Source organism: Vulpes lagopus, chromosome 8 (assembly GCF_018345385.1).
Source record: "Vulpes lagopus strain Blue_001 chromosome 8, ASM1834538v1, whole genome shotgun sequence".
NCBI lineage: Eukaryota > Metazoa > Chordata > Mammalia > Carnivora > Canidae > Vulpes > Vulpes lagopus.
In genome coordinates, this window is record NC_054831.1 from 133,601,767 (window position 1) to 133,616,364 (window position 14,598).

The 14,598-nt window shown below is 47.5% G+C and overlaps 2 protein-coding genes across 4 annotated transcripts in view; both read right to left on the minus strand.

The window, feature by feature from the left end:
• The window catches only part of CLCN6 (chloride voltage-gated channel 6), a 35,389-nt gene that overhangs the window by 12,127 nt on the left and 8,664 nt on the right, over nucleotides 1–14,598 (minus strand). For all 3 annotated transcript variants that reach the window (XR_005989338.1, XR_005989339.1, XM_041765365.1), the window contains exons 5-13: nucleotides 12,229–12,295; nucleotides 8,568–8,674; nucleotides 7,639–7,765; nucleotides 6,928–6,995; nucleotides 5,619–5,677; nucleotides 4,679–4,811; nucleotides 3,560–3,673; nucleotides 3,073–3,239; nucleotides 2,406–2,532 (exon numbers count right to left, since the gene is read on the minus strand). Coding sequence is in view for 1 of the 3 variants with exons in the window: in XM_041765365.1 (XP_041621299.1) it covers nucleotides 2,406–2,532; nucleotides 3,073–3,239; nucleotides 3,560–3,673; nucleotides 4,679–4,811; nucleotides 5,619–5,677; nucleotides 6,928–6,995; nucleotides 7,639–7,765; nucleotides 8,568–8,674; nucleotides 12,229–12,295 (969 nt within the window). In the remaining 2 variants the exon portion in view is untranslated. The remainder of the gene's footprint in view (nucleotides 1–2,405; nucleotides 2,533–3,072; nucleotides 3,240–3,559; nucleotides 3,674–4,678; nucleotides 4,812–5,618; nucleotides 5,678–6,927; nucleotides 6,996–7,638; nucleotides 7,766–8,567; nucleotides 8,675–12,228; nucleotides 12,296–14,598) is intronic.
• Nucleotides 724–1,491, minus strand: LOC121496766 (60S ribosomal protein L10-like). Its single transcript, XM_041765375.1, has one exon. It carries the CDS (start codon nucleotides 1,438–1,440, stop codon nucleotides 796–798), a length of 645 nt encoding a protein of 214 aa, XP_041621309.1. The 5' UTR covers nucleotides 1,441–1,491; the 3' UTR covers nucleotides 724–795.

The window sequence follows — 14,598 nt, forward strand, 5'->3', positions numbered from 1 at the left end:
TGCAACGCTCTGGCTGCCTCACCTGTGAAATAGGTTAATGCTGACCTCATGGCATATACTATCCCCTGTGAGAACAGGTCAAGACCTCACTTTGTGGGGCGCCTGGATGGCTCAGTCGGTTAAGCGTCTGCTTTTGGCTCAGGTCATGATCCTTGGGTCCTAGGATTGAGTCTCACATCGGGCTCCCTGCTCAGTGGGAAGCCTGCTTCACCCTCTGCCGCTCTCTCACGGACTCTCAAATAAATAAAGAAAATTTCAAGAAAAATAAAAAGAGAGGCCTCACTTTGTTTTCTCCTCTGTAAACGTGGATAATAACAGCAGCCAACATGGCGGTGGTAAAGACCACACGAAGTCATGTACACGAGTGCTTGGTGGGACAGCTGGCGCACGAGAAATACTCCAAACACTTGTAACACTTACAGAATTTTAAAGGCCCTAGAACGTCCTGTATTAAAGCAATTCGTTTAATTTTGGCTAACCCCTTAGACCACAGGATCCTTTTCCATTTGTTTTTGAATCATATGCATCAGGGTTCCACAGAATGCGTCTAGGAAATACTGCTCTGTAATGAGGCAGCCTCAGTATTAGCAAGTAACAGGGGTTGGTGAATTTTTTCCATAAATAGCCACATAGTAAGAATTTTAGATTTCATAGGCCACAGAGTCTCTGCTGTATATTCTTTTTTTCCTAAACACTCTTTAAAAATGTGAATACCATTCTTTCTTTTTTTTTTTTTTTTGACAGGAAGCAGGATTTATTGGTGGGCATGAATAGGGTTCGGGTGGTGCAAGGTTCTCATGAGTGGAGAGCCCTCCATTTGTCCAAGGGGCCACGATTAGGGATGTATTTGACCCCACAGCCATCTGGGATGAGCCGCTTTTCGGCCACCATATCTTCAAATTCGTCCGCATTAAACTTAGTAAAGGCCCACTTCTTGGAAATGTGGATCTTCTGGCGGCCAGAGAACTTGAACTTGGCCCTGCATAGGGCCTCAATCACATGTTCCTTGTTCTGCAGCTTGGTACGGATGGACATGACGACTTGGCCAATGTGGACCCTGGCTACTGTGCCCTGGGGCTTCCCAAAGGCACCTCGCATACCTGTCTGCAGCCTGTCAGCTCCAGCACAGGACAACTTCTTGTTGATACGGGTAACATGGAAGGGATGGAGCCGCACTTGGATGTGAAAACCATCTTTGCCACAGCTTTTCACCATGTACTTCTTGGCACAAATATGGGCAGCCTCCAGGGCTTCGGAGGAGAGCTGCTCATGCTCATCTGACACCATGTGGCTACATAATGGGAACTCATCCACTTTTGCCTTCTTCCGCCCCAGATCAAAGATGCGAATCTTGGCATCAGGGACACCTCTGCAGAAGCGAGACTTTGGATACGGCTTGTTCTTACAGTACCGGTAACACCGGGCGGGGCGGCGACCCATGGCGACACCAGATCTTCAGTGGTGCGTCGAAGGAAAAAGAGCGTGAATACCATTCTTTAGCTAGAGGGCTACAGAGAAACAAGCAGTTGCCAAAGCCACATTTGGCCAATGGGCCACAGTTTGGCAACCTCCGATCTAACACTTGTTGCTCTTCATGGACATTCCTGGGGACACCAAAGGGGCAGCCATCCAAGACAAAGTCCCCACGAAGCTCCGCAGGGGCAACAAGATGACAAGAAACTTAGGGACCGTTCCTGAGCCTCGTCCCTAGGGGCCAGAACCACGCATCTGGCTGACCACAGGCAGCTCTCAGAGCCACTAGCTTGGACCAGAGATTATCAGGGCAGAGTAAGCTGGAATGCCTCCCTCACTGCCTCTGCTCTTTCAAGAAAAGGTTCTAGAAAGTACTACATATTCCTAGGAAGAGAGGAGAAATGGAAAAAGAGCATAGGCCAGAACCTAAACCCAGTAAGAACAAGATGCCCAGAGAGCCAGAGCACTGATCACCCTGAGGCAGACATTCCTTTCTCCCTGTCTCAAGGGTGATGCTCACAACCATGGGGGTGAGGCTGGTGGGCACCTTTCAGGGGTGAAGAGGTAAGAGTAAACTGGGGTTTGGTGAAGAAGCGGTTGTCTGCTTCCTGAGCTTGTCTCCAGTTACTTTTGTTCAACAAAGAGAGAGAACGAGAGAGAGAGAGAAAGAGAGAGAAAGAGAGAGAGAGGAGCTTCCTTCTATGATGACCATGACTCTTCATAGAAGTGAAAAAGACAGAGAAAGACAAGAGGAAGACGGTCTTTTCTCTTCAGTGAAAAGGCTCCTGCGGATTCCTCTAGCTCTTAGCAACCGGATACAGGCACGGAGCAAGGAAACACCTCTCCCGGCTGTAAGCAGAGGCCAATCACACGTTTGTGGAATCATCTTCTTTGTGGGAATAGGGCAAAGGCAGCAGGTGCGCAGCGCTTACCTGGAGCTGGAAAGAGTCATTACCGATTTGACCCGAAGCAGACATCTGTCGGCACTCTCCTAACACCATCGAGGCCGTAAACACCACCACGGTGGTTACCACAGACACCAAGAGGCTCTCGAGGACTCTAGGAAGCAAAGCACAGCTGTTACTACAGAACAGAAAGACCCCCCAGCCTCGGGAACTAAACAACACAGCCCTGTCTACCCCCAACCCTCATTTCCCCCAAAGAGCATGCACAGCAGCCCGAGTAAGAGAGCACACGTGCAGAATTTGCCAGCGACTTGCTCTATCCTGGCAATTTGTACATCAGCTGTGGGTACCAGTGACATGGGCTGCTACACCCACTTCCTCTCCCTCTGAGGAACACAACGGCCTTCCATTTTAGGTCCCGGGGCAAGAGTCTCGTCAACCCTTCTGACTCTGCCGTGTGTCCTCGTGGCTGGGAGGCAACCAGCACCTCTGATATAAATTAAGCTCAGACTCAGACTTTTGGCCTGACAAACAGAGTAGATCTAGGACCCGGTCTACATTTTTAGGCTTAGACATGAAATCAAGCCGGTGTGGGAAGCAGAGTCAGCTCGCACGAGTGCCTTCCTCGGGAGAGATGGCCTGGTCCACAGGAAGCTCAGGGAGCCACAGCAGGCTGGGGGAGGCGACCAGGTACCTGACGAGCTTAGGTTTCGGGTGCACGTTTCGCATACGGTACTTTGCAAGCCTCTTGTTCAGACAGTTGAATGTGGCTCCCAGGAGGCCCCCAATGACCCCCATCACGACGAAGAAACCCAAATCCATAGCTGTCCAGAGATGACATTTTTTATCAGAGTCAGAGCACTGAGAGAAGGGGCAAGGGAGGGAGAGAGAAAAACCAGAGTGCCATGAGAACAGGAAGGGACAGAAGCAGAGAAGACAGAAATGAGAGGCGAGCTTTCCACCTACGAGAGCCAATGCAGTGCTGGAAGCCTGCCCGCACCGAGCACTGAGCATGCACAGGCGTCTAACGAGGCAGAGAGGCCCCACTAGAAGCTCTACCTACCCTTCTGACAACTGCCCTCAGGTACTTTGCTTATTAATAAGAGCATTTTTCATGGGTCAAGTAAAACCAAAAAACCCCCCATGACCCCAAAAACTATGGAAGAAAGGATGAAACATACCTTAAACTCGCCAAAGTTCAGCAATCCGGGGAGCTGGAAGGAACCCCAACTTCCAAACTGAATCCCAGAACGAAAGAAGTTGAGGGTGAAGGTGGCAGACATGGAACAAAAGAGCTAGGAGACAGGTGACAAACACAGGAACACTCAGTAGAGACAAGTCCTACTTCCTCCTGGGCACTCGGGGCCTCAGGAAACCTCCTGCTCCCCCGCAGAAACCCCGAAGAAACTCCAGGTCTGCGTGGAGACCTGGGACCCCCCTCAGCGGGTGCACTGGAGGTACAGAAAACTGCGAATCAGGCTGTAAGGGGTGTGCACTCAGCAGCCTACTGGAGAGCCTATTTATCTAGAGCCTGTTACGGACTAGATCTTGTGGCCAAAAAGGAAGAGTAGCTACAAGAGGAGGAACAGGGTAGCCTCAGGTCGGGGACTGGGCAGGGCTCAAGTCCACCCTCTGCCACTGCCTGTCTGCCTCTGCCCCCAGCTGGTCTCCTGTTGTCATGCCACGTGGTTTCTCAAGAGACAACGGACGGGAGGCCTTAATGTGAAAAGTACAGAAAAGCCTATGGTTTGGACTTACTGGTCTAGAGCAAAGGAATTTCTTTTTTTTTTTTTGATTTTTAAAATTCAAATTCAATTAATTAACATATAATGTATTATTAGTGTCAGAGGTAGGCGAGACCCATCCGTCTTATAGAACACCCAGTGCTCCTTACATCTCGTGCCCTCCTTCATGCCCATCCCCCACTTACCCCAGCCCGCCCCCCCCTCCAATGACCCTGTTTCCGACGATTAAGAGTCTCCTGTGGTTTGTCTCCCGCTCTCTCATTTTTCCCTCCCTTCCACTCTGATCCTGTTTTGTTTAAATTCCACATATGAGTGAGATTGTATGGCAATTGTCTTTCTCTGATGGACTTAATGTCACTTAGCATAATACCCCCTAGTTCCATCCACATCTTTGCAAGTGGCAAGACTTATTTTTTTGATGGCTAAGTAGTATTCCATTGAACAAAGATATTTCTAACAAAGTCAACTCTCCTGGTTTCATCAAAACGAGATGTCCAGTTTCGTTTTGGAGGCAGTGGCTAATTTAGGAGAGGCTTCACTGCAAGGGCTCCTTACCACTTTCCACGTGAGCCCCTGGTTCCAGAAGGATGAGCCCTCTTCCAGACTGAACAGGGTACCCCCGATGGGAGCCCCGAAAGCTGCAGCAACTCCAGCAGCCGCCCCTGCTGATACAAAGTCTCGCTTGTCTCTGAGGGGAGAAGATGGAGAGGTGATTTACCCAGAAGAGCAAGAGTCCTCAGGAGGCAAAAGGCAGTTGTTCACTTCCTTGTCCACCAACACTGGGACCCATGACCCAGGAAGAGTCAGGGCTTACGAGGGGCAGGTGTCTGGTAGGCAGACTCACCAGCAAATATGGTTTACCCAAACCCTCCCCTTAGAGGGGCTCCCTGACGTCAGTCTGCTCTGAACGTGGGATCTCGTCACCAGAGCACAGACTTCTGGCCGTGTGAGCTGTGCTCTTACCAGATCTTTCTCCTGGAGAGCCACAGCATCAGTGACAACATCAGAGTGCTGGTTACACGCAGAGGAGTGGGTAAGTGATCTACGGGAATCCCAGTATGAGTAGGAGGACAACTCTGAACTTGGGGCCCTGATTCCAAAGGCCGAGCAGGATGCGCACGTCAGTACACACGGAAATCCCACTGGGCGAAAAAGTACCCAGACAAGCACCTTCCAACCCAGAAAGGCGGCTGACCAAGAACATCACTTTGGAATATAAAACACATTATTGATAATACGCCTGTGGACTTTCTTGGTCGTGTTTTCAATATTGGACCATCTTCATTGTCTGAGATGGTTCTAGGCCTTATGTCCTGACAAAATAGAAGCTACGATGCCAGCCTGACCCTCGTGTTTATTTTCAGAAGCATCAAAGTCCCCCCTCCATTCTGACAGGTGGGCCTTGCAAGCAGCCTGCCCAGCAGGCAGCCGGTGAGCCAGCTACTGTGTAGTAGGATCCGAGGAGCAGGAAATGAACTGGATTGAGTTTCCATACCTGTCACTTCGGAAGTAGGGGAAGTTAAACTGGATCTTCCGTAAGGAGATGCTCTGAAACTAGAGAAAGAGAAAACAAAGTGTGTGTGTGTGGGGGGGGGGGGGGGGGGGGAATGCCCACAGGGACCAGAGCTGCAGGAAGCCAAGGCACCAGAAGGTCCCCTTTGCTTGAGCACACCCAGGCAGATGTGTTGCAAGAAGGAAGAGGCCAGAACAGCAACGTGGAAAAAAAAATCGTTACTTCTGGGAGGAACTTCTTTTCTTGCCCCTCAGATTTCTAGGATCTTTGGAAATTGCATTTGGTACACAGTCAACACATCAGACAGAAAAAGGGGAAACTGCTGGGTGGAAGGAGGAAATGAAAGCTGCTGCTGAAGATGAAGTGGGCTCTGATCAGGGGATGTGGGTGTGGAAGGGGCTCAAGGAGCCAGCGTCCAATGAGCCCAGCAAGTTCTCACGCTGCCACCCGTCCTCCCCTAGCCTCCCCTAGCCTCCTTCGGCCTCTCAGCCCACTTCTGGTAGGCCAGGTGCTTGACATAAAGGAGAGGATGCAGTCACAAAAGAGAGACAAACAGATGGACTCTGGACGAAAGAGTCTTCTCTCCTTTCCGTCAAGGGCCCACAGCCACAGCGACTCCCTCCCATGATGGCCTGAGAACTAACCATCTACAAGGGGCGGTTCAAAGGAACAGAGACGTCTCAAACTTGCAGCCAGGGATCTGGAATAAGCCTTAAGAAGGGGCGCTCTGCAGGCCCGAGCCAGTGCTAAGCCCTGGTTTCCTCAACTGAGAATGGGGAGGATGAGGACAAGCAAACCCCTGCAGTGACTCCAAGGAAGAAGCTGCTACACGGAGACTCTGGCCCAGAAAGCACTTCAGCAAACAGCAGCAGCTAATATTCCTGTGCTCCTTCCAATGGCCTCACCATAGACCCGGGTCTGGAACCGGTCCGGTCCGCGTGTCCAACCCCTTGGGGTTCGGCAGCACGTTTTGGCAGCTGAGGTGATCTATCAACTGCCTGATGGGCCGGTGCTCAGTACTGGCCTGTGGTACCAGGTGACTTTCACTTGAACACTTTCTCAGTGTCCTGTCGCCACTCCAAGTACTCAGCAGAGCCTTGTTAAAACCCGGGGGTACCGGTTACCCACTCTCCTGGGTGACCAGAGCAGTTTCACGTCAACCCAAACCGACATCAGCTCCCGAGGCCATGTTAGGTGCTCCCCATGGATCTGTTACAAACTTAACCGTGGACCTGGCCCTGCCCAGAGACCCTTGCCCAGGGTCCTGTCCTCCCAGCCCACCAGCTCTTACCTGAGGGAGGCCAGCTCCCACCACTGCTCCACTGTGGATCATGGGGCCTTCCTTCCCCACAAAGAGCCCTGGGGACAGGTGGAAAACGGGGAGACCATCAAGTCAGCACAAAAAGCTCTCTTGGTTAGGAGACCTTTGCTAGGTAGACCTTTCTCTCGATCACTATACAACAGAGGTGATGACGTGACTTTGTAAGATAAAGAATCAAATTCTCATCAAATCAGAAGAACTACTCTTTAAAATGAGGAGTCTGAAAACTCTAGTCTGTGGGCCAAGACAGGCTCGATGCCTGTTTCTACAGCCTGGGAACTAAGAATGGCTTTTACGTCCTCACATGGATCTATTTCAAATGGTTATATACGTTTGAGTGCCTACGTCGTACCTCCCATTTTGCCTCTTGGCCCAAAAAGCCTAAGATATTTACTATCTGGTTGTTAACACAAAAATCTTGCTGACTTTGCTAAAAGCTAACTCCACTAACCAAACGGTCATTCCACTTCAAAGCTAAGTGTGTGTTGGTCAGGTATCTCTGACCGGCAACTTACTAACATTGTCTACGTTTAAAAAATAACCCATCAATCCGCAGGGCAGAGCTCTGTTTGGAGGCAGGCCTTTCAAATCCAAATCTACTTAATTTATGTACGCAGTACCTCTTGTCATCTTCACCTCTTGAATACTTGGAAGACTAAAGGTCAGAAAGACCCTCCTCACCTCCAGCCACACTGAACAGCACTCCAAAGACTTTGCAGAGCAGGGTCCGGAGACGGACGATCCCGGGCACCTTCACACCATTCAGATAGCACTTGATTTCGGGTATCCCGGAGCCTGCTGCCACCGGCTGATGGGGGAGAGAAGGATGCCCGTGAAGTCGAAATAGAAGTCCGCCGGTTCTGTGGCTTGCCCGCAACAACCCTGCTAACAAGGGGGAACTGCCCGTCTTCCTTAAGCATCAGCATCCCCGGTGGGTCTGTTAGACGGATGCTGGGCCCCACCCTGGGTTTCTGACTCGGCAGGTCTGAGGGGCAACAGGAACAGCTGCACCCCTAACAAGTTCTGGTGATTCGGCATCACCTGGGGGCCGTGCATCTACTAATGCAGACACTCCTGCTTCCGGAGATTCTGATCTCACTCACTAGAGCTGGGTAGCAGCCGTTTTTAAAAGTATTTTTTTTTAATTTTTAAAAAATTTTTATTTATTTATGATAGTCACAGAGAGAGAGAGAGAGAGAGACAGAGACATAGGCAGAGGGAGAAGCAGACTCCATGCACCGGGAGCCTGATGTGGGATTCGATCCCGGGTCTCTAGGATCGCGCCCTGGGCCAAAGGCAAGCGCCAAACCACTGCGCCACCCAGGGATCCCTTAAAAGTATTTTAAAGTTATTTAAAGTCACTTTAAAGTTGCCCAAGTGATTCTAATGTGCTCCTGAGGTTGAGAACCACCCTCCTAATCCAGACTTTTCCTTTGTCATTTCACCAGAGGCCGGAACTTCTACTTTCAGAAATAACTCTAAGTGCAGGAGGGGCCGCTTTCTGCAGAAATCTATATCCCAAGGCTAATTCAGTTTCCTGACATTCCAGAAGCGAAGATGGAGGAATCCCAAACCTCATCGGCCAAAAGGCAAAACCCACAGCACCTCACCTCAATCAGGACAAGAAGGCTTGCCAAGAAGACAAAGGTCAAGTTGAAACCCAAGAGCTCAAGGAGGGACAGCGCAAGGCAGCCTTTCTGGCTGCATTCCTCCACCGCTACAGACCCGGGGTTAAGGAAAACACGCTTGCCAGTCAGGGGCATCCCTCCATCACTGGTAGGAAATAGTGCAGTGTCTCTTCTTCTAAAACATGTTGGCTGCTTACCGCACATTTTCCTGTTCTCCAATGTAAACTTGAATAAGAAAACCTGAGGGTGCCTGGGTGGCTCAGCTGAGTGTCAGGCATGAGTCTTGATTTCAGCTCAGGCCATGATCTCAGGGTGGGGAGACTGAGCCCCACAATGGCTCCATGCTCAGCGGGGAGTCTGCTTAAGATTCTCTCTCTCCCCCTTTCCCACCCAGCTGTCAAATAAATAAATAAATCTTTTTTTAAAAATTTTTAAAAAAAAATTTTATTTATTTATGATAGTCACACAGAGAGAGAGAGAGAGAGAGAGAGAGGCAGAGACATAAGCAGAGGGAGAAACAGGCTCCATGCACCAGGAGCCCGACGTGGGATTCGATCCCGGGTCTCCAGGATCGCGCTCTGGGCCAAAGGCAGGCGCTAAACCGCTGCGCCACTCAGGGATCCCTAAATAAATAAATCTTTAAAAAAAAAAACAAAAAACAAAAAGAACAAACTATCTGAGAGTTCTTCTACATCAGGAACCATTTATGTTTATTTTTTAAAAGATTTTATTTTATTTTATTTTTTAAAGATTTTATTTTAAAATAATCTTTACACACCCAACATGGGGGTTGAACTCACAACCCTGAGATCAAGAGTTAACATGTTCTACTGGCTGAGTGTCTGTCTGCCTTTGGCTCGGGTCATGACCCCAGGTCCTGGGATCGAGTCCCACATCGGGCTCCCTGGAGGAAACCTGCTTCTCCCTCGGCCTGTGTCTCTGCCTCTCTGTGTCTCTCGTGAATACATAAAAATCTTAAAAAAAATAATAAATTATGAAATACTAATGTGGAGAATGAAGGCAAAAGAAATGTAGAAAAAAATTAAACTTCCTTACAACTTGCAGCCCACTGACAAAATACTTAGGCAGGCAGAGTGACCTTTCTTGAGGAACTCAGCGGCCTCCATGCTAATGCTTTGCTAGCTAGAGGGGGAAAAGCAGCTTTAGCTTGAAGTCAGTGGATCCCCAGGATCCCATAAGTTGTCTTTAACATATGAAAATCCCTTGGAAACTTCCTTTATCTCTATCCACTGTGCCCCTCACCCCCCTCCCCACCTCATCAAGATACAGGTTAGCAATCATCCTCCAAGCACATGGCCCAAGTGATATCCATCTGACTAGGATTTTACTAGACAGTACTAAATAATCTTATCTTAGCAGCTAGCCCCGCAAGGTCCTGCAGACCTTGCTTCTAAATTCCTTAAAGACTTAACACTATCCCTAACCTCTCCCAAATTAAAAGAATATAATCAATCACTCCTCACAATCCTGGTACAGCTCTTTTTACCCACGGGTCCTGTCCCTGTGCTTTAATAAAACCACCATTTTTGCACCAAAAATGTCTCAAGAATCCTTTGACCATTTGCTCCTGGACCCCAACATTTCAAATCAATACTTCAAATGGTATAAAAAAGCAACAAACATCCTTCCCCCTACATCCCTCTCTTTAACAAATCTTGACGTTATGCCGTATTTGCCCCAGATTTTTTAAAAAAATTAACATGTTAGATACCACAAAACAAATCCTGTTTCCCTCCCTCTCTTCCCTGGGAGAAACCACTAACCTAAAACTATGGTAGATCTTCCTTATATGTATTTAAAATTTTATTTTTAAGTAATTACTACACCCAACATGGGGCTCAAGCCCACAACCCCAAGATCAAGAGCTGCATGCTCTACCGACTAAGTCTCATTCCCTATGCATTTTTATACATAGCCGTATTGTTGTGTCTCTAAAACTAAAATGGGATTGCACTTTATGCACATTCTACAATTTCCTTTTTTCTCCTTCAACATCAAGTTTCTGAGAATTAGCCATATTGATCTACACAGTTCTGGTCCATTCATTTTAACTTCTGCATAGGGGATCCCTGGATGGCTCAGTGGTTTAGCGCCTGCCTTTGGCCCAGGGCGTGAACCTGGAGACCCGGGATCGAGTCCCATGTCGGGTTCCCTGTGTGGAGCCTGCTACTCCCTCTGCCTGTGTCTCTCATGAATAAATAAATAAAATCGTTGAGGAAAAAAAAAATTATACTGTATGCGCACACTACAATTTTTCTGTTGTCCCATTTGGTGTGATTTCACCTTTCTGCAATCACAAAGCTATAATGAACATCTTTGTATATGTCCAAGGTCCACATGGGAAAGAGGGCTGGGGAGTCAGAAGGGGTGTATCTTGCTATTTAATTTGCATCTCCTTGGTTAGTGGTAAGAGGGCTCCCCTTACCTCTTCTACAGGTTGATTTACTGACCATTCCATTTCCCTCCTCTGAGAATTGCCTGTTCACATCCTCCGCTTATTTTTCTATTGGGCTGTTTGGGCTTTTTTCTTACTGATCTGTAGTTCTTTTGGTGTTCTAGATACTAATTACTTGTCTCTTAAATATACAGTGAGTAACCTCTCCTAGGCCGTGGACTTGTATTTCACTTTCCTTATGGTGTTTTACTGCTGTGGTTTGGTTTTTTGCTTGTATGAAAAACAAACTTAATTGGACATGGTCAAGTTTATTGATCTCTTCCCTTTCACTTTGTGCCTCCTGGAGTTTTAAGAAACTATTCCCTACTCTTGACATCACAGTCTCTGAAAGTTTTGTTTTGCCTATTTACATCTTCAATCCATCCGGAATTAATTTATAGTACAAAGTAGGAATCTATATTTTCCCAGATGGATCACCAAAACATCCCAGCATCTTTTATCACGCCCATCTCTTCCTCACCGACTTAATTCTGTCATTCACCCTACTTCTTCATATGCACAAGCCAATTTCTGCTCCTCTGTTATCTTCCATTGACCTAATTGACAATTCCTGCACCAATAGGGCAGTTTCAGTGACCATATCTTGAAGTATGCAGGCCTTGACATTGAGTAGGGCAAGCACCCGTGCTTGTTCCAAACTGTCTCGACTACTTTTGGCCCTTTTGCTCTTCCCAACAAATTTAGGAAGAGAATTTTCTGGTTCCATGAAAAACTCGATTGGGAGTTTTGATTGGAACCACACTGAGTTTATAGGTAATTGGGACAAACAGGCATTATTGTGGTATAATGTGAGTCTCTTTCTATTAAAGTCTTCCTCTTGTGTCCTTTTTTTTTTTTTTAAATAAAAAAGATTTTATTCATTTATTCATGAGAGACACAGAGAAGGGGGGGGCACAGACACAGGCAGAGGGAGAAGCAGGCTCCATGCAAGGAGCCCAACGTGGGACTCAGTCTCGGGACCCCAGGATCACGCCCTGGGCTGAAGGTGATGCTAAACCGCTAGGCCACCAGGGCTGCCCCTCTTATGTCCTTCAATAGTAACTAAAAAATGAAACCGAATGATTAATAAATAGCTCTTCACTAGATCATGTCTACTAGTCTCTGGACAAGAAAGCAGAGGCAGAAACTGCTGACTTCTGGGAACACCAAGAGCCATGAAAAGGATACACGTCTGTACCACTCCAAACTTGAGCTGGGTGAAGAGGCGCACGAAAAAGTCCACAAAGAGACCCACCTGTGAAGAGCAAGTGAACCGTCACACAGCTTTTCCTCACCGTGGTGCAGACACTTCACTCAAAGGCTGTGATGTCCCCCTGGCCTTTCCTGGCTGGTACATGCACCCGTGTTACCAAGAGACAATGAGTGAACAGGTTTCTTGCTCATCACTCTGACTCACCAGGAGACTTCCTGCCAGCCTGGCCCCACCACCCTCCAGAGGACAAAGGAAGAGGGCATAGCTAAGCTGAGAGAAGGAGAGTAAAACACAAGGAAAGGATGCAGGAAATGCTGTGAAAGCAAGGAAGACCATCCGGTGCCTAGGAAAATAATCTGGAATCAAGTGAGGAGCTGCTCAGCATTTTCCAAAGGCAGTTTCAGAAAAAGAACTCCAGTAATATCTTCAGTGATGCTTAGCTGATTAAGCATATAGCTTAGGATGTTACTTTGAAAGACAACATTTACTCAGGTATATATGGCTTTTGCATGTTTGTTATTACTATTTTATACTTTGTAGGGCACTATTCTGATTTGCAGCCAATGGTTACCCTGGTAAGCACCCTGGTGAGTAGAGAAAACCACTCAGCCCACCTGCCCACTTTAAGACCCAAGTCTTTGCTCTGGGCTTAAGGGAGAACTGGACAAACCCATGATTTGGCGGATTCAGGATCAAAGGCTTCAGGCCTTTATCTCCAACCTTCCCTCAAGCCAATGCCCGGAGGCTTTTAAATACTGAATGAAGCAATAGGTTGTGACAGATGGAAGGATAAACGAGCCAGTAGCAAGAGGAGCTAGTTGCTAAGGAATAAAGGGAAGTCGGCCTTCCAGCAACGTGAGGGGATGTGAGGGGATGATGTGAGAGGAATAGTGAAGTTGCTAGTATTGATAAATGGCAGTTCCAAGGAGTTTGGTATGAAAGTAGCAGAAAGACTAACAAGTAGACGGCTTGTGATTATGCTTATTACAGGGAAATTTGCAACCAGAAACCTATATATAGCAAAACAGACACTGAAATTTCAATAAAACAATTAAACCAACCCAAGTTTTAACCCACAACAGAATGTTACCAAAGAGGCCTTCTGAATGCCATTTGTCTTAACTAGTAGAACGTTCCCTGACCTCTGAATTTACTACAGTAAAAATCTGACAAATGCCAGGAAAATAAAAACTGGTCAGCCTTTGTGGCTATATTATACTAAATACGTGCTTACAGTTTATGGGTATTATCACACAGAATCAAGAATGAGACTTGTAGTCAGTTCCGGTGAGATAAACAGGCTGCTGCTTAGAAATACATATAACCTGTTACAGGCCGAACACTGTGTCTCCCTCAAATTCATCTGTTGAAATTCTAGCCCCCACTGTGATGGCATTAGGAGGTGGTGCCTTTGGGGAGGTGATTAAGTCCTGAGCATGGAGCCCTCATGAATAAGATCAGTGGCCTTATGAAAGACCCCAGAGAGCTCTTGCCCCCTTCTGCCCTGTGAGGATATAGCCAGGAGCCAAGAAGCAGGCCCTCACCAGAAACAAATCTGTTGGCACCTTGATCTTGAACTTCTGGCTTCCAGGACTGGGAGACATAAACATCTGTTGAGTAAGCCATCTGCAAGTCTACGGTATTTTATTACAGTAGCTCGAATAGACGAAGACCGCAGAGTTGAACACTGTAATCATGGAAAATCAGATCTGATGTGGATCATTCTGACTGCTGACTTTTCCAGTTTCTCTTCCCCAGCTTTAAGTGTGGTTAGGTCAGCAGTGAGGACTCTGGGCCGTGTGCTACTACACAATTTGGCAGTGTTTCATAATCTTTTCTTGTCTGTGATTCATCTGTGAGCAAGCTGACCCCAGAACCCTGTGCATTCAGGCTATCCACAGGCACCAGCTCTACCTTCTAGATAAAACAAGCAATGTGCAGGAAAGCAGCCGAGGACATTACAGTAAATTGACATCTACGGTGTCCTGTTTACTGGCATGCCATACTAAAGGAAAGGGTGTAATGGCTGGTTTTATCCCACAATTTTGTTTTTTCCCTACAGAATGACCTCATTTTCCACGAAGTGCTCCCCCCACTTTATTGTCCACCTGACAGGACCATACTACGTCATAAGAGCTAGGTCCTGACCAAGCCTTTGAGAGCTTAAGGAGTACCGGTGTTGTATGATTCACTTTCATAAAGCAAAAGTAAGGTAAATACGAAACAGTATCAGGATTATTACTTTAAAAAAAAAAAAAAGGAAAAAAAAAGAAAAGGCAGTCTCTGTTAATCAGGACAAATAACCTGCCCTCTGACTCTCCAGGCCCCCACCCACCCATCATGCC

Excerpts from the sequence above, each read along its gene's own strand:
- LOC121496766 (XM_041765375.1), bottom strand. The coding sequence starts at position 1,440 with ATGGGTCGCCGCCCCGCCCGGTGTTACCGGTACTGTAAGAACAAGCCG.